This window comes from Poeciliopsis prolifica, unplaced genomic scaffold, assembly GCF_027474105.1.
Source record: "Poeciliopsis prolifica strain line A6 unplaced genomic scaffold, Auburn_PproV2 SCAFFOLD011, whole genome shotgun sequence".
NCBI lineage: Eukaryota > Metazoa > Chordata > Actinopteri > Cyprinodontiformes > Poeciliidae > Poeciliopsis > Poeciliopsis prolifica.
This window is the reverse complement of record NW_026562386.1, coordinates 5,312,864-5,336,747: the sequence shown is the minus strand read 5'-3', so window position 1 is coordinate 5,336,747 and position 23,884 is coordinate 5,312,864. Positions and strand designations below refer to the sequence as shown.

The window sequence follows — 23,884 nt, the reverse complement described above, 5'->3', positions numbered from 1 at the left end:
TTTATTTATGTTTCAACAGACGTTTTTATGCTTATAATTAATTATGGTTAACCTTTGAAATCACAAAATTACAGCCTAAAGAGGCCGGATGCTGATAGGCAGAGTTTAATCAGAATGAATCACCTCTCCTGCCGAACAGCAGAGAGAGAGGCCGACGTTCCCCCTTCTGTCTCAGGAAGACACATGGATGAAGCAGCAGCTGGAGTGTGCAGCGCTGAGGACGGTAGCAGTGGACTGAAAGCCATAAGCTGCCTGATATGTAGTTATTTCTTTTTACTCTTGACCTCTTTCCTCATGCGGCAGGCCACCGCTGTGATCAGAGCGGCTCCTTTGCCGCTGCCGTCTTCAGACAGCAGGAAGTTGACGTTGCACTTCGGGGCCAGATCTTTGACCGTCTGCTTCATGATCCGAGAGAAACTGGGCAGAAACACCAGACATGTGACGATCAGTTTTACTGGTTCATAGCGAACATTTAAAGACTGGAGCTGGAAAACATTTTAAATATACAAAATAAATAAAGAAAACAACAGAAACAACAAATAAAATGAACTGTGAAGCATCTGTAAACAAAATTATTTGTGTTAGTTGAGCTCAAAGCACCAGATTTAAGACTTTTATCATTCAAGTTTTAGTAAAAAGAGAAAGAAGAGAGAATAATAATAAATCAGGCAAATGAAGATGAGTTTCTTTTCATTTATTGTGCAATTGATTATTGATTTATTGTCTATTGTGATAGGCATAATTCTGGGTTGAACATCACATATCTTAAATACAACGTATATATTTTTGTACCATTTTGGCTTCATTGCTGCTCTGAGTTTGTTGTTCTTTTGTTTTGTATACTTCACTTAACAATTAATCAAATGTTAAACCGGTTGATTATCATCTAAATAATCACAATTAATCTGATTCAAGGCTTCGTTATGTCACACTTACTGTGGGTGTAACTTGTAGAGTGTGCCGTCCACTCCCACAGTGATTTTCAGGTGCTCCAGTTTCCGGTTCTCCCGTATCTTCTCGACGACAGCCGCCACCCCGGCCCCGCACAGCTGAGCGCCGCGCCGCGACACCGCTCCACACACCTGCCGGCACAGAGCCTCATCATCACTGCAACATCTAACACATCGGACCAGCTGCCGCTCTTCGCAGCAACAGAATGAGGACATCGATGTTTAAACCTAGAAAATACACACAGGTCTGTCTGCAGATTCTCGGTTTGAGTACATGACTGAGACATTTAGTTCTTTAATGAAGCTTCCTGTTGTTCACCTTACCTCTTTGACGATGATACTGTCATCACAGGTGCTGTCCAGTCCTAAATGCTGCAGGATGGATCTCACCTGCAGCAAAGCCAACCCGTCACTGAAGACACAAAACATTATGATTAATTTAAATGGACCAAACCTGGAGTTGGATGACAGTGTTTAATATCTCTCAATATCAATATTTATCCAGGGTTTCTCCCAGTTTATTATAAGCCTGGCGGGCCACCAGGCTTTACTTGTGCCCCCATCAGGCAAAAGCACTGCTAATTTAATTGAGCTTTTTAAAAACTTTTGCCTTTTTTAAGACCTTATTGTTGGTATTGAAAAATTCATCAAAATACAGTGATATTTTCAAATTTCCTGTCAACTTTAAACATTTTTTAAGTCAAAAGCACGGCAGGCCGCTGAACGAATGGCTGCCCTGGCACCCCGACCTCTGGGCTTACCGAGGTTTCTGGGGAAAACCCTATTATTGTTTAGTTTGCTTTTTGTTTAAACGTCTAAAACGCTTCCAAACTCTTGATGTCACGTTTCCCGTTTTACCCACAGTTTCCTCTGAAGTTGTTGTCATGTTCTCTTTTCACTTCACGCAAGTGTTCTTTTTACTTTTAATCCGTTTCGAATCGCAGCAGCAAAACCTGAAACTGCTGCAGTGCACGTTACTTAGCAGGCTGTTGCTAGGCAACCAAAGAGCGAGTCAGCTGTTGCTAGGCAACCAAAGAGAAAGCGGCAACTGTTTTGACTTCAGGAGAAATGAAGAGAGTTAGGAGAAATTATTGAACATTGTTTTAGACGTAATCTCTATTGATATTGATCACGTGTTTGTTTATTGATGCATCGTCGAGTCATAACCAAACCCTGAAATGTTTTCTGCACCACAAACGTCCTTTATATTTGTTTCTCGGAATATAGTAATATATCTGCAGCTCCTGCAGATAGAAACCCACAGACAGGCTGCTTGTGTCTTACCTCTCGATCTGTGAGAGGAACTTTGTTTCAAAGATGCCTCGGGTCTTCAGGGCTTCAGAGATCTGCCCTCTGAACAGGAAGCCTCTCTTGGTCATGTCTATGAGGATGTTCCTCACGATCTCACCAAGGTACATGCCGCTGATCATCTTCTCATATCTGGAACGTGAAACACAAGCGTGTAAAAACGCTCCAGAACTGAAAACATCGGCGAGTGTTTCTGGGGAGGATGGAAATGTTTCTGATCACCTTTGCTTTCCTACGTTGAGAGAGAGGTCATCCACGGCGTGGTCGTACTCCGTACTGAAGTCGTCGAGGCAACCGTTGTCTCCGAAAGCTCCCCACTCCATGTTGATACACATGCGTCCCTGATCACCGTCGAGCATCTCAACGTTCCTCATCTCCTCCATGTAACAGGCGTTACTGCCGGTTCCTGCGGCCAGACGCACATTGAAGCCGACGCAGCGCAGGGAGATGGACATCGGTCATTTCGGCTGCGTTCACACTGCAGCCTGAAGTGACCCAGTTTTAATTTTTTTTTGCCTTAATGTGACCTGAATCTTATCTTATTAAGTCTGAACAACACAGGTTGGATTTTCTTCGAATACGACCCAGGCCACTTGGATATCCGATATATATCTGGTTCAAATGTGATCTAATGTCGCATTTATCCGACCCGGACATCACTGATACTCGACAGACGTCACTATTCTGTATCCTGATACCAGCAAGCAGGAAGAAAAACAACATCCAAGATGGACGATAATGAGGATTAAGTTGTCAATGTGTTGGTATGACAACAACTGAAAAATCGTAAGCTATGCTTCACCATTAGCATCCACGTTTACTTCCGCCAACACATAGCACTACTTCTTCTTTTTCTGGCGGTTGGGAAAACATTGAGAACGCAATAACGTCACACATAGAGGGCTATGTGTTATTGTTATTGCGCCCTCTACTGTGCATGCGGGACACTTTCAGGCTGTTTTCAGTTCCTGCTGGAGATCATAAACAAGCCTTGTATATTCGGAAGTGTGAACGACCGCAACAAAGAAAATCCAATTTGTCAAAAAAATTAGAATTGGATCACTTCAAGCTGCAGTGTGAACGCAGCCTTGGACTCGATACATAACAGTTACTAACCAGCAATGAGTCCAACCTCACAGGTGGGCTCTTCGTAGGCACAGGTCATCATGGTTCCCACGGTGTCGTTGACGATGGCCACCACATCCAGCTCAAACTCCTGAGGAAGTAGCCCGACCCATCGTGCTAAGCTACACTTTAAACTACAGCTGTAAACCGAAAGCTGCTCATTTTCAAATCTTACCTCGGTTCTCTTAATGGCGTCCCTCAGCAGTCCAACAACGTCTTCAGCCTCACAGCCTGACGCCTTGAAGCCTTTGGTCCAATTCAACAAGATGCCCTGCATGCAGAAGAGGAGCGTCATGAACTGCTCAGCGACTCTGGAGCAAACAAAGGAGATGCTTTACTCACAGCATCCAGACCCGTCTGTCGGCAGGGGAAGGAGAAGGTGAAGCCCAGAGGAAGACATGCCGTCTTCATCCCCATGTAGTCCAGGAAGTCGCTGATGCAGTGCACTATGTGATCGAACAGCTGCAGCAGGAGAAGTTATTATAAATGTACAGAACTTGATGAAAAAGCTTCATGTTTTCAAAGTTATTTCAGCTTTCCTACTGAGCAAATCACACCTTTTCATATGTGAGGTGGCTATACAATGCAGTGAAACAATTTTCAGATCAGAAAATGTTCTAATATCAGACAAGATCATTTCAGAAAATACAATAATGGTTTATTAGATGATGAATTAGTTCCCATGATGTACATTTACACCTTTTTTTACTGTTTTGAATTTAGCTCCTGTCCAGCAGAGGGCGCCGCTGGCAGTCCTTAAGCGGAGCCAATTGATACAGAAATAAGATGAAGGCTATCTCAGAACAGGACAGAGAAACGATCCAAAGGCGTCTGATGTGGGTGAAAAATGCACTTTAGGTGGTTCTGGAAAGTGTTTATAGATGCTTTTTGCATCTTTTATGTTACGCAGTCAGACAGATTCTGTTTAAATGATTTATTGATTCCTCAGGTTGGTAATGAACTTGTAGGTCTATAATTATCCCATAAAGCCCAGTTAGTTTACATTTATTTTTTCCCTTAATTAAATCATCAATGGAAAATTACATTGCGTATTAACTCTGATTATATATGTATGACTAATATTAAAGTTATTTTGATGATCTAAAACATTTAAATATGACAAACAAACAAAAAGATCAGAAATCTGTAAATGGAGCAAAAAAAAAATTTCACAACACAGTAAATAAACAGTTATTCACTGTTAAATAACTCAATCACTAATTTAATCTCACTGTGACTCAGGTTACACACAATAAGTACACTAACAAAAATTAACAGGGAAAAAATACTGTAAACCCAGGGAAAAGGTTTTTAAAGGTCTAAACACATGGTGGAAATATGTTTGACGCTTTTTAGTTTCCACTAAATCTCAAGCTGTGAATCTCAATCCACCTTGAGATTCACAGCCTTCGTCCCAGGAGTGAGGAGTGAGGGTGAGGAAGACTTAAGGAGGAAGCAGATTAGCTTCAGCCAGTGCAAATCTGTTAAGTTCAAATCTAAGCTTTAAAGATTGTTAACTTGATCCTAAACTGAACCAATCACTTTATCTGTGTTGTCAGTTTTCCTTCCAGCCTTTATATTGTAACCAGCAGTCATCCTGTTCCCAGTCCCTTAATCCTCCCAGTATGATCTGGTAAACAGGAATCGAGGCTAAAGCTTTTCATCAATCCTTGGCTCCCCTCAGGAATCTCACCTCTTCTCCTGTGCCCTGCATCACTTCAAAAGGAATTGCGTAAATCTTGTTGTGCATCTCCACTGATTTCTTTCCGGAGCGAATCTTGACCAGCAGAACTCGAAAGTTGGTTCCCCCCAAATCCAGAGCCAGGAAATCGCCATTCTCTGCACGCGCGTGGAAATGTAAGAATGAACAAACAAGCAGCAAAAACAGATAAACGGCACAAAGATTTCAGCATTAAAAAATAGAAATTAAAACTTGATCACAGACTTGGTACCTTGTAAAGTTTTGGATTTAAAAATTTTAAAGTTTAAAGTTGATAAAAGTTTAACAGAAAGTATGAGAGGTATGAGCTCATGCTAAATCGAATTAATACGTTAATTAATTCATTTGAGTAGTTCTGTGTAGTAAGGCTGAAACAATCATATTAATCATGATTGATTATGAAAAGAATCGTCAACTAATTTAGTAATTAATTGGCTGCTAATTGAAGCTACAGACACAAAAAGCCTTTTGTCAGAGGCTAAAATCAAGGTCAGATCAGACAACAGGGAACGGAGGTTGAGGTGCCAGAGATACCATCATGGGAGGACAAGCCCCTACATGGGATGTACCACCAGCAAATAACCCAAGTGGCTGATATCAATAAATCCTACCAATGGCTGGAAAAAGCTGGACTCAAGGACAGCACAGAGGCCCTCATCCTGGCCGCCCAGGAACAGGCCCTAAACACCAGAGCAATAGAGGCCCAGATCTACCACACCAGACAAGACCCAAGGTGTAGGTTGTGCAAGGAGGCCCCTGAGACAGTCCAGCACATAACAGCAGGGTGCAAGATACTGGCAGGGAAAGCGTACATGGAGCGACATAACCAAGTGGCAGGCATAGTGTACAGAAACATCTGTGCAGAATATGGACTGGAAACCCCGAGATCAAAGTGGGAAACACCCCCAAAGGTGGTGGAGAACGCCAGAGCTAAGATCCTGTGGGACTTCCAGATCCAGACAGACAGAATGGTAATGGCGAACCAACCAGACATTGTCGTAGTGGATAAACAACAGAGGAAAGCCGTTGTGGTAGATGTAGCAATACCAAGTGATTGCAACATCAGGAAAAAGGAGCACGAGAAACTGGAGAAATACCAGGGCCTCAGGGAAGAACTGGAGAGGGCCTGGAAGGTGAAGACCACAGTGGTGCCTGTGGTCATCGGGGCCCTCGGGGCAGTAACCCCCAAACTGGAGCAGTGGCTACAACAGATCCCAGGAACAACATCAGACATCTCAGTCCAGAAATGTGCAGTCCTTGGCACAGCCAAGATACTGCAGGACCCTCAAGCTCCAGTTGTTAATTGGTTAATCCAAGAAATAGTCAGATTAGCTCCAAACTGAAGTTAAGCTGAGCAGAGTTGAGGTTTTTACGTGTCGGTATTAGTCAGCAGAATATGGCAATATCTGCATCCATGAGAATAAACGACAGATTAATTGACTATGTCGAAGCTGTGAGTGAGCATTACCTGTGCCGTCAGGTGTGCTACGGACAAACGAGGGCAGCATTCTGACGACGGCGACGTCCTGTGTGCTTTTCGAAAGGCCTTTCTCCATTTCTGCTCTCATTCTGTTTTTCACCTAAAACAACACAAACATCAGCCAACCAAATGGATCGCAGACGGCGGCGGGACTCTCTCCTCACCTCCAGCAGCTGCTCCGTCGTCATGCGGAACTTGGACATAATCTTTTCGATTTCGTGGGTCTGTTCGGCGAGCCTGTAGGCCACTGCCGTCACCATGGCAGCTCCTTTCCCGCTGCCGCTCTCCGACAGGAGGAACCGGACGTCGCAGTCGGGGACCAAACGTCGGACGGTCTTATGGAGGCGGCGAGCGTAGCTTCAAGCGGACAGAGAACATCAGCCGCTGTCTGTATAATCTGTCATATACACTGAGGGTGTGTGTATCAACACACTCACTGCGGGTGCGTCTTGTACAGAGAGCCGTCGACGCCCACAGTGGTTCTGAGTCGCGCCACTCCCTTGTTTTCCTTCAGACGCAGCAGGATGCCGGCCAGGGCAGCAGCTACCAGGTTGGCGGAGCGATGAGAGACGATGGAACAAATCTAGAGGATCAAAACCAAAGAAAGCAGAACGCTCATGTAGCAGCTGAGTGCATGTGTGAAAAATCCTTCAAATGAACATCTACTACACACAATTGATGCAAAACCAGAGAAGGATTCTTGTAGAACTAGGTATCAAACTCATTATTATATTTGGGCCACTTCAGCATTGTAAATATCCTTAAAGGGCCGGTTAAATGTATTGATAAACTACCTGTTAACAAGCTGTTAAAGAGTGATTGCGTTTCAGTACAAATTTGATATTTAACATATTTTACATTGTAAGTTGACACTATGCAAAAATCTGATTTGATTTTCATGGCGTTCTAAAGCAGCGGTGACCAAAGTGTGGCACGGGGGCCATTTGCGGCCCTTGGACTGAGTTTGTGTGGACCCCCCAAAAGCAATTTGACAATGACAGAAATTTGGCCTGTCCAAATGGACTTTTATTTTTAAATCAGGATGAAAGTATTGATAAAGACTTCTCCATGGTTATGTCAGATGTTATATCGTGTTTATGACAGAGTCATGTCAGTCTTATTCACACACCTTCAAATAAAGTGCTACCAAATTCCTTTGAAATACAGTAAGCCTGGAATAATAGTTTTATGTTTGAGATCCATAATGAGTAAACTACCTTTTCTAAAAAAAACCACCAAACAATAAAAAAAATTCTATGACTTTATTTGCTTTACTTTGGCTTTTGTTCTCATCTTTTTGAGCCGCGAGTTCTTTTGAGTCACGATTTTGACAAATGTGACAAAAGGTTTTGATGCCCCGGCTTTAGAATGTTGAGGGCCACATAAACAGTTGCCATGGGCTGGATTTGGCCCACACGCCTCCAGTTTGAAATGTGCTGTAGAGGGTCCAGAGTCCTGGATTCACAGAGGACGGTTCAGGTTGAGTCTGGTAAACCATTTTTCTGTTATCATTACATTTCGGCTCATCATCCTGCAGTTTTAAAGTGTTTCCTGGCAGAACTTATCAGATACTTTGTTTGATTTTTTTTAAATGAACTGTATATGCTGATTCACCTACAAAGTGACGTTATGCAATTTTTTTTTTTTTGCAAAAATACCCACATGCTGTACAGCGAGGCAGTCCTCTAGAGTCGGTTCCAAATTAAGTCGACTTAAAATCTCTTTTGCTTTGCTTATACCTTCCTTACTCCTAAACAAAAGCAAAGGTTAGAGAGAGATTTAATATGTTAGTTTACTACAACGACAGGTATTTTGTAGAGTTACTTTGTGGACTTACTTCTCCATTAATGAGACGAGTTTGGTCGGAAGTGTGCCTTTGGTCAGAAGCTCTGCAGTGATTCTCCCCTCGAACAGCAGCCCCTCCCGGGCCATCTTCACTAGGACGAGGCGCACCAGCTCCCCCATGTACATCCCACTGACCATCTTCTCAAAACTGCAGGACACAGAAAAACACAGCTGTTTTTAATATCTAATAGTGTTATAATAATTCAACCGTCTCATCTTTCCTTCAGTGACAACCACAAACTTTCAGAGCTTTTCTTTTTTTTATTCTTGAACAGCGTTTTCTTCCAGAATTGCAGGGGAAGTACTTGTGTCATTTTATAGCTCAATCAAGTCGTTAAAAAAATCCTGTATATTTAAAAATATTTGACTTTGTAATTTGATGCCTTAAGATAGTTGAGCTGTTTTAACAGTAACTGCTGTGTGAAGACAACCGCCCTGAAGGACTAACTCACAGCTGTTGGCCGGGGTTGAGAGAACCTCGGTCTATCTCGATGTCAAACTGTGTCCTGATGTCCTCCAGACTGCCGTCGTCCCCGAACGCGCCCCACTCGGTGTTCACGCACATGCGGCCCTCGTCTCCTTCCACCAGGTCGATGTGACGCAGCTCCTCCATGTAGCAGGCGTTGGTGCCGGTTCCTGCAGGCACAAAAAGGGAACCAGCGCTTTAACTCACTCTGATAATCGGGCCCACCCCCCTCCTGCTCCAGCAAAGCCGCACCGATGATGATGCCGACTTCGCAGCGCTGGTCATCAAAGCCGCAGGTCATCATTGTTCCCACGGTGTCGTTCACCACCGCCATGATGTCAGCCTCGTAGTCCTGAAGTGAATAAACCGTCATACGGATGAGTTTTTCCCGGATAGCTGGGCCGATCCACTAGGAATGATAACGAGACTCACTCCTCGTTTTTCAATGGCTTTGCTGAGCAGCTGGACGACATCCGCCCCTTCCACACCACTGGCTTTGAAGCGTTTTGTCCATTTTATCAAATATCCCTGGGGAAAAAAATGAAAAAGAAACATTTCAGATTGGATGTCAAAACATATAATCTTCAACATCTGGTCTCAGCTGCGGCTTCAACACCTTTAACAGATGTTTACCTCGTCCAGTTTGGTCTGTCGGCAGGGGAAGGAGAAGGTAAAGCCAACTGGGAGTTTCTTGTCTTTGATGTCGTGTTTCTTCATGAAGTTTCCGAGACACTCCGCCACATGGTCGAACAGCTGGAGGAGAGGAGCAGAGGGACAACGTGAAGGGAGCGGAAGGGAAGCTGCGTTCGTGTTCCTGGTCTTTGAAATGAACTCACTCTCGTTCCGCTGCCGTGCATGATTTCGTCCGGCGTGTCGTAGACCTCACTCTCCATCTGAACGGTCTGCTTATTCCCGTAGCTCACTTTGACACGGAGGATCCGGAACTCACTGCCTCCCAGATCCAAAGCGATGAAATCTCCTTTCTCTGTCGATTCAGAGATGATGGAAAGACAAGAGACAATGAAAAGAGGAGGAGAGACAGAGAGAGAGAGAGAGAGGGATTACATTGCAGGAAATAAATGTACGGTTTTGCAAAACAGTCTTTTCAGGTTAAAACCACAAACCAAAAGTATATTTCTTCAAATTTAAATTGATAAGACAATACAATTTAGAAAATGATGCTTAGATTTCAAACTTCTATTTGAATTAAACTCTAAACTGTAACCTTTGACTGGCCCATTTAAACTTTGAGCTAAACCGGTTTATTCTGGTTCTAGTTGTGAGTTTGGTCCTGCTGGAAAGTCTTAAATCTTTTGGAGCCTTGAACAGGTTTTCTTGCAGAGCCGTCCTGTATTCATCATGCGAGCTGCAAACTTGTTATGCTAAATACGGGTCACTATGTGACAAACTGCCTGAGTCCAAAAAGTAAAGAAAGGCGTGTCTTATTAAAATATGTCTATTCTGCAATCAAAGTTATGCAACGCTTGTCAAAAAATAATGTGAAACAACAGAACAGGATCGGTCTGTGTTCTGTTGTAGGATCATTCTCCATTCAAGGCAGTTACTGAACATTCCTGTTTCTTCATGTACCAACATGCAGATGGGAGACTTGCAGCTTCAGACTATTCAGTACATCCTGGCAGTGGCGGAGCCAGAGGGGTGGCCGGGGTGGCACTTGTCACCCCCAACAGAGCCCTTGCCACCCCTACTGCCACCCCACTGGAAATGGTAATTTTAAAATATAATACTTATGAGATCGGCAAAGATTTGCCAGGAAAACTGTAATTTCTGACTGTCCCTGAAGGCAGCCCGATGCCCGACGCTGTTCATTGGTTAAACTGACATGTGGGTCCTGCTTGATCCAAAACACACCCGTGGCTTTAGAGTTACACCGTCGAGGAGTTTTGCAGGTATTTACAACATTTTACCGCTCAGCGGTAACCGCTGTTACCTTCCTAATGAGAGGCGGCTCTTGTCATACATTTCTAAAAAGAAAAAAAATGGTTGTGCACCGCTGCATAGTGCGTCGTTTATTATATTAGCCATGCTAGTGCTGATAGATCGTGTTTTAGACAGATTCTTTTAACATATGTTTTAGTGCACATGCTGCCCTCTAATGTTTCATATCTCCCAGCTCTTGCTTGAAATGTGTGTGGTAAGAATATGTGAAAAACCATTAAGTTTTATAATGACTGGAGCTATGTCATATGAAAGCTTTGAATTATAACCTCACTAGTTATATTAATTAATTTTGAACGAAAGGAAACAAATATTTTTTCCTTTCGTTCCGTGGAACGGTCCATTTGTATATGGACCCCTCTGATAAAGCCTTGCTCACCCTTTGGCCACCCCTTGAAAAAAAGTCTAGCTCCGCCACTGCATCCCGGATGTTCTGAACTCAGTGGTTAACATCACCAGAGGCTTCATAACCTCTGACATTAGATGACATTAATCATCTAGTCAACGAGGAGGATTTTCTCCTTTGCTACTTCAAAGTTTTTATTTTTACATCTGTTCATAAACAAGGCTGTGAAAAATAACATATAAAGCTCAAGAAAAAAGACAACAGCACTGAACCCCATTGAAAACATTCTGGTTGTTCCACCAAATACTGATTTCTGAACTCTTCCTGAGTTAAAACATTTGTATTGTTGTTGTTGTTTTTTTTTTTTTTTTTTTTTTGCATTATTTGAGGTCTGAAACACTGCATGTTTATTATTTTCACCATTTCTCATTTTCTGCAAATAAATACTAAATTTCTGCTTGGTATTTCAGATACAGCTGTGAGTGGTTCATAGAATAAAAGAACACTGTTCATTTTATTCAAAGCTATAAAGAGTATAATCAGAGACACTGATCATTTTAAGTGGTTTAAGAACTGTATATTTATGTTGGATTGTGTAAAATATACTGAAAGCTGTGAAGAGACGTTTTTACGTAATGTTTCAAATTAGACAAATCACATACATTTATTACATAGATAAGTCAACTTAAAATTGCTTTGATATTATTTCCTACTTCCCGTTTCAGTCCACTACTGTATGTTATACAGTACTGCTCTCATTACAATGACTCAATGCAAACGTCACTGGCATGACCTGATCCAAGGTATTGATCGTGAAACAGCTGAAAAATCTATCATGCCTGTGAGCAGGAATCACTTTGAATCAACAATCCAGATGAGAGCAAGGCAAGAACCCACTAATATTTCCAGTCTCTGTGGGAGATTACCAGGCTTTTATTAGCTTGATTCAGATCAAAACAACTAAAACATAAAGAGCAGGATTGAAATCTACCTGACTATTCTAGACACCAAAACATTTAGTTTTTAAGCCGGGCATTTAATTCTGAAAAGTAAACAAATGCAAGAAAGATTAGTCTGTGTAAAAATAGCAGCAGCATAATCCTGGCACGGACCCCAGGTATTTGCACGGATCGCGATTAATCTCAGATGAACTAACTCACCTGTTCCATCCGGGATGGAGCGAACAAACGTTGGGAGCATCTTCAGTGAGGCGGTGGCGTTGGAGTCGGTGCCCAGACCTTTGCTCAGCTCCGCTCTGAAGCGACTGGTGATGTCCAGCAGCGTCTCATCAGAGAAGCGCATGGCATACAGGTACTTATCAATCTGAAAACACACATCAGGAAAACATCATTACATCACTGGTCGTAATTAGAGATGCACCAAATTATCGGTGCCAATTTCCCTAATTTTGGGAAATCAGTGATGATTTTTACATGCGATGTCGATCTTAACCACCAATTTTATCTACTTGGCAAAGATACTTAAATCAACTGCTATGTTCTTCTGCTGGTGGGTCAGGTCAGTTATTATTTCTATCATGGAATCATCATTAAAAATCTGATAAATCATTTCAGCCCCATTGGTCTCAGATTTTAGTCAATGCACCAAATTTTGCAACATTATATAATGAGAGGAAAGTCCAGGATGTGTCAGTCATGTCAGCATGACCAAGAAGGGGATTCTCTATAGGTTGGACAAAAGTCAACAATCAGTAACAGAGAAAGCAATTCAAAAGCTAATCTGATTAGTAGTAGTCCAAACTCATCTGATAAAGAGCCATAAAGTAACTATCATGGTTTCCGGTAGCGTTAAAGCGCCACTGCTGGCTCCGCCCTCCCTGGTCATCACTGATCCTCGTCAGAGTCATCTGGACTTTTAGGGAACAGGATGTTGAACAACTCTGGTGAAATTCAGTTTTACTTCACACACTGCTATAAAGCAACAAACTTTATGTGATATGTGTGGTGAAGGAGAATCAGGATCATAAGAATCAGCATTCATCTCAGTTACAGTCGACGTGTGTGTGTACACTGTGGTATCCATTTGGTTTTATGTGGGGAAAAACACAGTCAAATGGAAATGTCGAAAGTTCCTGTTTCACAATTTACACATTTGCCATTTCCTGTAACACCACGCTCTTCAAGACAGCCTCTGAGGGCTGTGAATAGTTTACAGGAATTTCAATTTTATAGATCACAAAGCATTCAGCTGGCCATTAAAGGGCGAGGTCAGCCTTTCTGACTAACAGCTATAACAACCTGACAGAGAACTGAATAAAAACACACATTGATGACGATAACACTGCTTTATCTGAATAAAAACACTGGGATAAAAAAATATTTTTTGGAAGTTGTCCATGTTTTTTCAGCTGAATTAGGACTATTTTCCACTATTGAATCCAAAAATGACATCCACTTTTCTCAATCAGGTCAGACTTTTATTCTAATATGATTCAGAGAAATTGTACCTTCTAACTAAATTGATTACATTTTTGTGACATCATCAGTTCATTTCCGTTAATATTTCACATCCAGAAGAGGTTTTAGGAGAAAAAAAAAGGTTTCTAACAGAGTGTATTGACTAAATGTTAAGGGTAAGTACGTGTAAACTGAACATCACGTCTTGATTGTGCTACATTCTCCGTCTCTTTTCTGTCCTTATTGCGCCTCTCCCCTTGCTCATCATCCATTGATCCAAGATGCTCAGCAAACCGATCCAAATGTCAGAACAAGTCATGCGTTTTGACGCTCATGTTACATCCATAGTCCAGAAAGTTGACCTGATTGAGCAAAACCAATGTGATTTCTGGATGCAGCACATCAAAATTACCCTAAAACGGTTGAAAAACCCCAGACAGAGTAATGGATAAACACACAGGACATTTGAATTCAGTAAAAACTATTTCTCACTGCCAATTATACAGTAGGTGTTAAATAACTTATATATGCTTTAAATATGGTCATAAACACCTCTGACTTCTTCTTCAAACTGATAAAAAAAAACCAAGTCATACTGACTGTTGGAGTTAAATTAATGTGCTTAATGTAAATGTGCTGACGTGACTCCAATACTGTACCAGCACAGATTTATAGTTATAGAGTACATGACAATCTGTAGTGTTTAAGCAGAAGGAATCACATCTTGTTTCCGAAACAAAAGACATCCAGTTGCCACCATTATATTTCACTCTAGGCATATAAAAATTATCATCACATTTGATAAATTCCAGTTTTGATAAGTGGCAAGGAGAGGTTTAGCATTTAGCTTCAAAATGAACCAATAAGAGATTGACATTCAGATCACGTTAGTAGCTTTATTCTGACATTTCACACCTGCCATTGTGTCTTCTGACTAAGTTCATTACATTTTTGTGACATCAGTTCATTTCTGTTAATATTTCTAAATTGTCCCTGAAATTATAGTGATAAATGATAATATTGTTGTTTTGACAATATTAATTTAGTGATATAATTTACGGTATAATAATGCAGCTTTGCCATCTGAAAGAGCAATAAACTTGCAATGGGAAACATTTCAAATCTCCAAAATAAATAAAACAACCAAAAGCAGAAAGACAGAAATAAAACCCAAACACAACTGAACGCACAAATGAAACAAGTTATTTATTCTCTAAACAAAGTTGCCCTTTTAAAATATGAATCACCGCAAGGGAAATTGTAAAGCTTATTTCATTTATTTATCAAGCTTAGCTGCAAGTCAGCTCTTTGGTTGAACGTGTCAGATTATGATGCAGCAGATAATTATTACATTTTCTTAATATTTTTGATATTTAAAGTTACATTTCAAAACAGCAACCTCACTGCTGTGCTCTCCTGTTACACAAGTTATGTAGAATAATTAGGATGCATGATACATCAGTCTTAATTAATGTTGGTCACAGCCGATGCTGGTCTTTATTTAACATATTGGTAAATTATTGAACAGATAACATACTGGATACTTTATTTGAGATTACATTGTTTTTAAATAACTCTTCCGAAGTTGTGACTATTTCAACATAGCTGCTGTTCGTAAACGAGCCACTTAAGTTTGATGGTTGTGCTATTATAGTTGGCAACTGTTTATGCCAACCACTACAACTCCCATCACATCATAATAATTCAATAATGAAATCATTATTGCTGGCTACGACTGCTCTGAAACACACTGCACATGTTTCAGCGTGCTCAAACTGGATGATTATGATGTTCTTCTTATAAAAAAGCAGCGGTTTTAAACTCTGCTTTCAGTTAACTAACATTACGGGACTTTCTCTCAGCTAATCCTCTTGTTTAGAGGCTGCAGAATAACAATGTCCTCCACGGGGAAGCAGGGAAATAAGAAAGGCATCCTACTTGAACCAAAGTGTCCTCAGCTTCCCAAATTGATCTTTTATTACAGCAATGAGAAGTTATCAGTGCAAAAGTATCCAAAGTTTTGTTGTTGTCATATTTAAATGTTTCAGATCACCAAACATTTTTAAATGAATAAAATATAATCAGATTAAACACAAAATAGACCTTTCAAATGATTGACTGTTTGTTTTAGCCTGGCTAAAAACGTCAATTGGCTCTAATAACTGACAAGGTTTACAGATTTATAAAAAAAAATTCAATTTAATTCTGGGCTTTGACTGGACCACTCCAAAACCTTAAATTTTGAAGCCAATCAGGGTCGGGCTTGGTGGTGGGCTTCTGATAACTTTCCTACTGCACAACCAAAGAAGGTCTAATATTTTTCTTCAGGTTTTTCAAGTGGAGAGGAGAATTTATGGTTCCATCAATTACAGCAGGAAGAAGAGAAGCAGCCAGAGAACGACTCACCATCACCATGTTTTACTGTAGATATGGAGATGTTCTTCTAAAATACAATCACCTCATGGGATGAACACCTTCCAAAACATTTATAGCTAAAGTTTGTGGATCATAAAGATACTTTGTGACAAACTTTCCAGACCTTTAAAGTCAATCGCTTTGTTTCTCATCTGTTTTTGAATTTCTCTTGGTAGCAACACAATGAGTGTGTTTTTTTTTTTTTTAATCTTTCAGCCTACTTCAGGTTGTGAGACAGGACCTATTCCAGAGAAGGCAGATACATTTTCACATAATTAAAATGATAAAACTGCTGTTTGTATTACCTGAAGTTGCTGAAATTATGTGTTTATAAACATTTCAAACATTATAAAATGTTTGTAAAATGTATTTGCTAATCGGGAATAATTAAGCTCAAAAAAAGAAAGCATATTACTTTGTAGAGGCAGGAGTGATACGTTTCCACCAATCTGCTCCTGACTCAGGATGAACCGCAGCATTTCTGACTCAGCATTTTTTGCCAATGCATAAGCATGTTTTAAAGCACTGCATCATCTGATCCGACAAAGCTCCAGCAAATAGAGACTCAGAATAAATCTTGTGCTTGGAGGTGAAACTGCCTAGTTTTTCCTCTTTTGACATTCGCTGAGGTGAGACTGAATCTCCAAACAGTTTTTGGAAAGGTCACGCTTTTCCCTCAACTCACCTCTAACACAACTCAAGTTTGCTTTACAACTCCTCCTCCCAGTCCTTCCACCCATCCTCCATTCTGTTTGCATTCTTTTCCTTAACAAAGCCCCGTCCGCCTCCTTCACACACGGGGATTCAGGAAAACTCAATGCAGCTACGTAGAGTGTGTAGGTGCATGCGAACACACACAGCCTCACTATGTGGAAAAATACTGACCTCCACACTGCCCCCTTCTGTACGGTCCCTTATCCCAATTTAAGCGCGCACACGCACACACACACACACACACGCACACACACACATGCAGACATGGTGAGCCGCCGTTTCAGATGGGAACTAGCAGAGTATCAGGAAGTCAGACAAGGTCAGCGCAGCAGACTCAACATGAAGAACCTCAATATTCTAAATACTTTTAGAAAAATAAGACCGTTCAAACTTCAACTTTAACTCAATTTTGCAAAAGATGTTTAAGCAAAACATTTCCCAGTTTTAGTTTTTGAGCTGGAGAAGTTTTTTTTTAAAATCTTTTTGATAATTGAGGCCCAGATAAACTCCACGTTGGCAACACACCTGCCGATCGCTATGGCAGGCATAAGCCCTCTGCTGTCACCTGTGGTCACATGGTTCAAAGCTGGCCTATTTTAGGGAGGCAGAGAGAGGAAGAGAGCAGGAGTAAAGAAGGGAGGGAGACGTGATGTGTTAGATCAGGCTCCGGCTGCAGATGAGGGCTGTTTCGCCTCCACAGGGCAGGATCTGAGAAAGGCAGCCGCGAGGGCCGCCTTTCTCAAATATAGAGGTAAAAACAGACGTAGCATGTGCAAACTTTTTTTTTTTACGCATACAGAAAAAGAGAGAGACTATTGGTGACGTCATTCAGAAACCTTAAAGAGACAATGCGTGACTCAAAGGAGTCAGAGAAAGCAAAGTTTTGATGTAAAATCTGGCTAAAATAAGAATAAATATTAGTTTTATGCCTGGTTTTACGGGAACTCAGAGGGAGTATTAGATCTACAATAGCCTACATACACACACCCGTGCGCACACACGTCTACCATGCTGGAAAATCAGATAAAACTGGTCCAGTTAGTTTTTACCCAGCAAGTTATGCATAAAGGACTGACACTTAAAAGCAGCATCATTCATCATTCACAACATTCATGCATTATAGATGCACTGACTTTGAAGGAATGTTATCCATTGCCTCTCTTTGTTTTTTTTTTCTTTTGAAAAGAAAGCAACACAGATCTTATATCTGTGTGCAAAACTGAAACATTTCCCTAAATCAGCTCTAAGCAAAGACTAAAACAATTATCTGTTGTTTAAAAATATAAAAACTACAAGCTCCTACTTTTTTCAGGCACTGAATGCATCAGCACACTCTTTGGATCATGTTAAAAACTGATTGGGAGGTTTATTTCAATGTGAATGATCTGGTCACTTACTGTTGGATTCAAGCAAACAGAAAGTAAACCCACTGGTATTTATCAAGTCTTAAAGTACAAATACCCACCACAGATGGTGGATTAATTGTATAAAAATGTACAGAGTAGTGGATATTTACAAACACCCCAACAACCCAGAATGAATTTATTTTCTATGTCTGACCCTGATGAAGGCCACAAGCCAAAACACGTTGATCTGCAAATAAAGTTGTTTCCTAGTATTTCGAGTGTTGGCTTCACTTCATCAGATCTGTGCTAAATCGCAAATATGGAGCAGATTTCAAAGATTACAAAGACGGGATACCTGTGAGGTTATTTGAGTTTTTATTCCAGGTGCAACACGTTCAAATTGCTGTTATTTCTGACAGGACTCTTATTGAGATGCTCAGACATGGTATACATTTTAGTGATGGAGACGCTGTAGCTAATGAGAATGGTGGAAATATAAAAAAAGTGAGGGAAATATGGGTCAATAGCAGATATCATAATTGAACTATTAAATATTCTACAGGTGGAAGCACATGTTGATGTTGCACCTAGTAGTCCATGAAATTGCTAGAAATCTGCCCTTCATCTGGCAGACGCTGACATCAATCAAATCCAAACGAGCAACTTTATATAAAACAAAGCAAACTTATAGCAATTAAACTGTATTTCTTGTGCCCGTGAATGCCATTTGTTTTTGTTTTTTAAACGGCTTTAAACTTACGATGTAAACAGGAATTTATGTTCTAATTTTCCTCTTTTTTTAAAATTCAAACCCATCTATCAGGAGCTTATATTTTCAGTAATTTGTGTACAGAGATAATAAAGTATGCATTTGTAACAGTGTAAATGATTGTTTTCCTAATATTGAGGACCCTTGGTGAGGAAAACCTCCAATAAAACTAAGCAAATTTGAGTCAGTTGTGACAAACAGCATCAATGCAGGAGCCAATAATATCACAAGGTCATGTTCAGCTCTATGAATACGTATTTGTGTGTTATTGGGCTGGACAATAAATCAATATTGCGATAGACACGTGATCAATATGAATCGATAATACATCAGATAGAATATTCAATACATAGAATATTCCGATTCAGAACCGCACAGCATTCTGGGAGATGTAGGCAGAGGGAAAACCAGCCGCTCAACCTCTTGCGCCCAGCTAAGCAAGGTTGGTGGAATCAACTAATTCACTCACTCTTTTGTTACCTAGCAACAACCTAACAACTCCCCAGGTTGTTACTTAGCAACAACATGAGGAGTAACTTGCGCAGCAGCAGTTTAAGGTTTTACCACCGTCACTCATATCTGCTTAAAAACAAAACCAGAAAGATCAAGCCACCGGTTTGGCAGTATTTCAGTTATTCAATGCAAACAACTAATCTATAATTATTGATATTAAACTGGCTAAAATCAGCATGAGCAGGTTGGACCCAAAAGGCAACAGCACGTCGGCATCAGCCGGTAAAAGTTTGATCTGTTCACACACACGACCCGGAGAACAGATCTGGATCTGAATCCCTTCCATCTCAACGGGTGAACAAAAGAAACTCGCCGACCCTGAAACGGTGAGCTGCCTCCTCATCCTTGAGCTCTGCTCTCCAGGTCACTCACTTCCTGCTCCTTGATGTAAAGCTGGGAGCCACACCTCCCAGCTTTACATCACGGCTTCAGTCATGTGTGCCACCCAAACAGTGCGGTTCGTCACGTCTCGCCGGGCCACGTTGGGGATGCAAATGATCTCCAACGGTCGGGAGGGTTTTCACCAACTTTTCAGTCGGTGTTCCCTGATTGAGCCCCGCATTTCAAAGCAGTGCTGATGTGTAGAGGCAAGATGGACACGTGTGTGTGTGTGTGTTCTCCTCCCAGCATCCATCGGACTAACACTAAGAATGAATGATTGAGAAACAGACTCACCTTTTTAGCTTTGTCATCCTTCAGCTCTGTGAAGAAGTAGGCTAGTAACTGAGCGGCGATCATCCTGCGGCTTTTTCCTTCTCAAACACTCATACAGACCAACTCAGAGACTCCTGTCTCCGCTTCCTACCCAAAACCCACGCAAGTAAATTTAAACAAAAACTATTTTGAAAGACCTAACTAAACTTCGGTTTCGAGTTCTATTTCCCAGCGCGGAAGATTTGAGGACAAATCCCGACTCCAGTCCGTTGTGGCTCTAAAGCAGCCGGACACTTTTCGAGCTCCTCTGTGTGAGAAAGATGAAGCCAGGAAACACGAGTGAGGCAGAAAGTTGAGGCTGAAGCAGGAAGGGCCACGCAGAGCGCAGAGACGGCCCACTTTCTCTAAGCTCATTTGGTTTGTGCCGCGGATGACTCCGGTGGGGAGGTTGGGGGGAGGGGGGCGGTGCTGCGGCCTCAGCTCTGCGCTCTGATTGGCTGCTGAGGCGGACTCAAGTGATGGAGGAGGAAGGAGGAGGAACAGAGGAAGGTCAGGAGGAAAGTTTAGTTTCCAGGAAGCTACATTCTGGTTAGCATGTTGTAGTACGACAATGAATCACCACGTACTGCCGTATATTACCAGAAGCGGCGTGTAATTCTTTAGTTATTCAACAGCAGGATGTGAGGAAGTGAGGGGGAAACTTTAGCTCCCTGCTCATTTACTCTTTGAGTTCCAGTCAAGGTCAAAAAAGGAAGAGATAAAGTTTTCTTGATAGCTTCACTGCTGTTTGGGAACAAAGATGCTGATTTAGAGCAGTTTATGCGTTTCCCTGTTTTAGGAGATACAAAGTTCAGATGAGGCTTTGTGATATTCAGAAGGCCACTTCAGCAAAAAAAAAAAAAAAAAAAAACACAAAAAAACCAATCTGATTACTAAATCTTTCCCTCAAACAGCGCAAGGGGCTGGAGAAATCAATTTAGGACTGTATTAATGGGGTTTTAACTACCCATGTGCTTCTGTACCCACTGACTTTCAATTCAGTCTTATGAAACGATAACGTCAAGTTGATTTTAATTTGTAAACTTTGAATAAGCATGTTGGGTCAGAGGTCAGTTCTTTGCATTGAGTTGTTAACTTTGCAGCAATCTCCCAAACTCAGCATGCACATGGTGACAATAAAACACTTGTCACTTGTCAAATAAATAACATTGTGTGATTGCAGTTTATTTCTTTTATTTCCTAACAGCTTGACTTTTGTTCTGTATCAATCTGCTGATGGTCTGATTTATAATTTATGATTTGGTTTGTGTGTGTACGACTGCCATTTTGGTTTTCTGTTTACACAACAGCTGTTGGCAAAACATTATTGATGGGTGTTTTTATTGCTTTTCTCTTCAGCATGAATGCAGAATGGCCAAAAGAGGAGCACTTACCTGTGCCTGCAGGTGTTTTAAAGCACCTGCTTTCTACAAGGGAACACTGTGGGGTCAGAGTGACTCAGCACTTCATATATGGCCACTTTCAGGCTCCACAGTCCTCTGAGATAGACACTACATCACCTTCCAAACAAGGACTGTCTGTTCTCTGGACGCCCTTCGTAACAAAGGAAAACCAGTGCTTTCCTCGTAATGGGGCTGCAGAGCGACGTCCATTCAATCCTGACATTCCCCACACAGCAGTTTGGTTCAGGCTTTGCTTGAAGTTTTTATTATAAAATCAATGCAAAGGTGTGACTGTGCATCAAAAATGCCAAGAATTGTTTGAGAAAGCCAGTTCCCTGAAATAAAATTCTTCCACATTTTCTTGCACTTTGAGTGTAACGTCTACCTACTACATGTCAGAGACTTGTATTTTCTGCTGCACTAATTAAAACTCTCCCTGCCAGCCTGTCTGGGCTTGTTATCCTAATGCAGAAAGTGAAAAGCAGTGATGCAGCTTCTGCAATCTTTGCGTTCTGAAAAGAATCGTCTGACCAATGATCACATTTTTGTGGATCTTACCATTGATCCAAACACCTTCAGCTTGAAAGAAATGTCGCAACACAAGCGTAAAGGAGCCTTTTGGGGAAATCCTCAAAAATTTTACATTTTTGTTTCTTTGTATTTACTTGAAAGGTTGAAAAACTATTTGTAAAGAAAGGGAACAGAACAGAACCATCTTTTGGAGTGTTGTTGGGGTTGAAAGAAGTGCTTTGATTCCCAATATCCTTACAGAATATAAATAGGACTAATATGAACTAGAATTTCACTTCAACAGCTTTTGATGTTAGATTAAATAACAAAGCCAAAGTGCAGTCCTGATTGTGTTTTCAGCTTCCCCGTGTTAAATTTTTCTCTTTCAAATTTTATTTAAACATGCTTTTTTATTTTGGTAACGGAAATCATGAATACAACTATTGTGAGCTGCAAGCCTATGCAAAACAGAAAATTGAATAAAACGTTGAAAACCTTGTTTTAGGAAAATCAAACTCTTTACAAGCATCTTTCCAGCACCGACTAAACAAATGGAAACTTTTCTGACTTTTTTGAGACGCTACTTTAAAGTCAGAAATGAAAAAAAAAAAAACAAGCCAAAAACTGGAAAAGTAACATTCCACACACTTTTGCTTTAAAAATTCATCCTCTTCAGTATGGTGACAAACTTTGTTCATTTTGCATACCTTCTTTGAGAAGTTTTCCATGATCCAGCTGTCCAATGTCTCACTCTTTCAATGCCCACTCCATCGAGGGATCTAACTCAAGACTTCAGGCTCATTTTATAAAAGAACCAAAGTATTCTGCTATATAAATGAAAGCACTACATCCATTTCATGACCCAGGGGAACCAGGGTCTGCCTCTCTGCTGGAAACCATATCTGTTTGGATGTGCATGTGTGACAGACAGTGAATGTGTGTCAAAGCTCTTATTGTTGGTTTGAATAGGAGGCAAAGACACATGCACACATTCTTCTGCACACAGAGGGACTCGGACACCTTGCTCCCTTAGGAATGCCCAATCAGATTGAAAGAAAGAGATCTTAAAGCTGGAGGTGAAATATTTTTGGGATGAGGGGGGTAATGTTCAGAGTGTGGGGGTTCTGCAGGAGCTCTGGTTGCAGTATAACTGCAGCGTTATTCCGTGTGTGATTCAGCAGGGAGGTACTAGGTCAGGACAGTGAGGGATTACCAGGTGTGACGTCGCCCTCATCTGGTAGCACTCTAACATTTTAATCCCTAGCAGATTAACCACTGTTGCTTTTCAGTCTGACATTTCTTGCTTTGTCCTTCCTCGCTATCTGTATTTTGGTGCAGAGGATTTTCTTTAGTTTCTAGTCAAACACACACTCTTATCTTCAAAAAACTGTTAATCTGTCACTGGTTTGAGCAGATTAGGACACAAACATAGTATCATCATGTCTTTATACTTAGATCATAACACAGCATGTAAACACAATAAATATTAAGACGCACCTTGTTCAGTAGTACTGTAATAAAATGGACGAAATTGTGTGCATTTTCAGATTATTACATGCATTGACAGACAAACCAATGGTCACACGGTCTGAGAATCAGCCAAAAAAAGCTGAACAGAGCGTTTGTTGTTATTGTTGAGAAATCTGGCCGGCAGGATTCCTTTCCTCCTCCTGGTCTACATCAGTGGCGACATACCGCTGACTAAACCCCCACACGTTCACAAACACACAGTGACATAACCATGACTTTAGTTCAGTTACACAAGTTTTATTATTTTTTCAGATTTACTCTCACTATTTTTATGTTTATGTCATCATAAGAGGAGCCAAATGTAAACTTAAGTTGCAATATTTAATTTTATGGAGACTTTTTGAGGCCAAAAGTACTAATAGTTACTGTAATTAG

At 41.0% G+C, this 23,884-nt stretch overlaps 1 protein-coding gene across 1 annotated transcript; it reads right to left on the bottom strand.

Annotated features, from left to right (window-relative positions):
* Window positions 1-20,466, bottom strand: hk1 (hexokinase 1). The gene is made up of 21 exons (XM_055036346.1): window positions 20,049-20,466; window positions 12,360-12,522; window positions 9,731-9,879; window positions 9,528-9,647; window positions 9,327-9,422; window positions 9,147-9,246; window positions 8,881-9,064; window positions 8,421-8,576; window positions 8,246-8,333; window positions 7,021-7,166; window positions 6,748-6,940; window positions 6,572-6,683; window positions 5,077-5,222; window positions 3,726-3,845; window positions 3,559-3,654; window positions 3,375-3,474; window positions 2,481-2,664; window positions 2,235-2,390; window positions 1,275-1,362; window positions 937-1,082; window positions 1-417 (listed from the first exon to the last, which is right to left on the bottom strand). The coding sequence occupies exons 1-21, from the start codon at window positions 20,109-20,111 to the stop codon at window positions 264-266; spliced, it is 2,760 nt and encodes a 919-aa protein (XP_054892321.1). The 5' UTR covers window positions 20,112-20,466; the 3' UTR covers window positions 1-263.
* Between the last annotated feature and the right edge of the window lie 3,418 nt (window positions 20,467-23,884).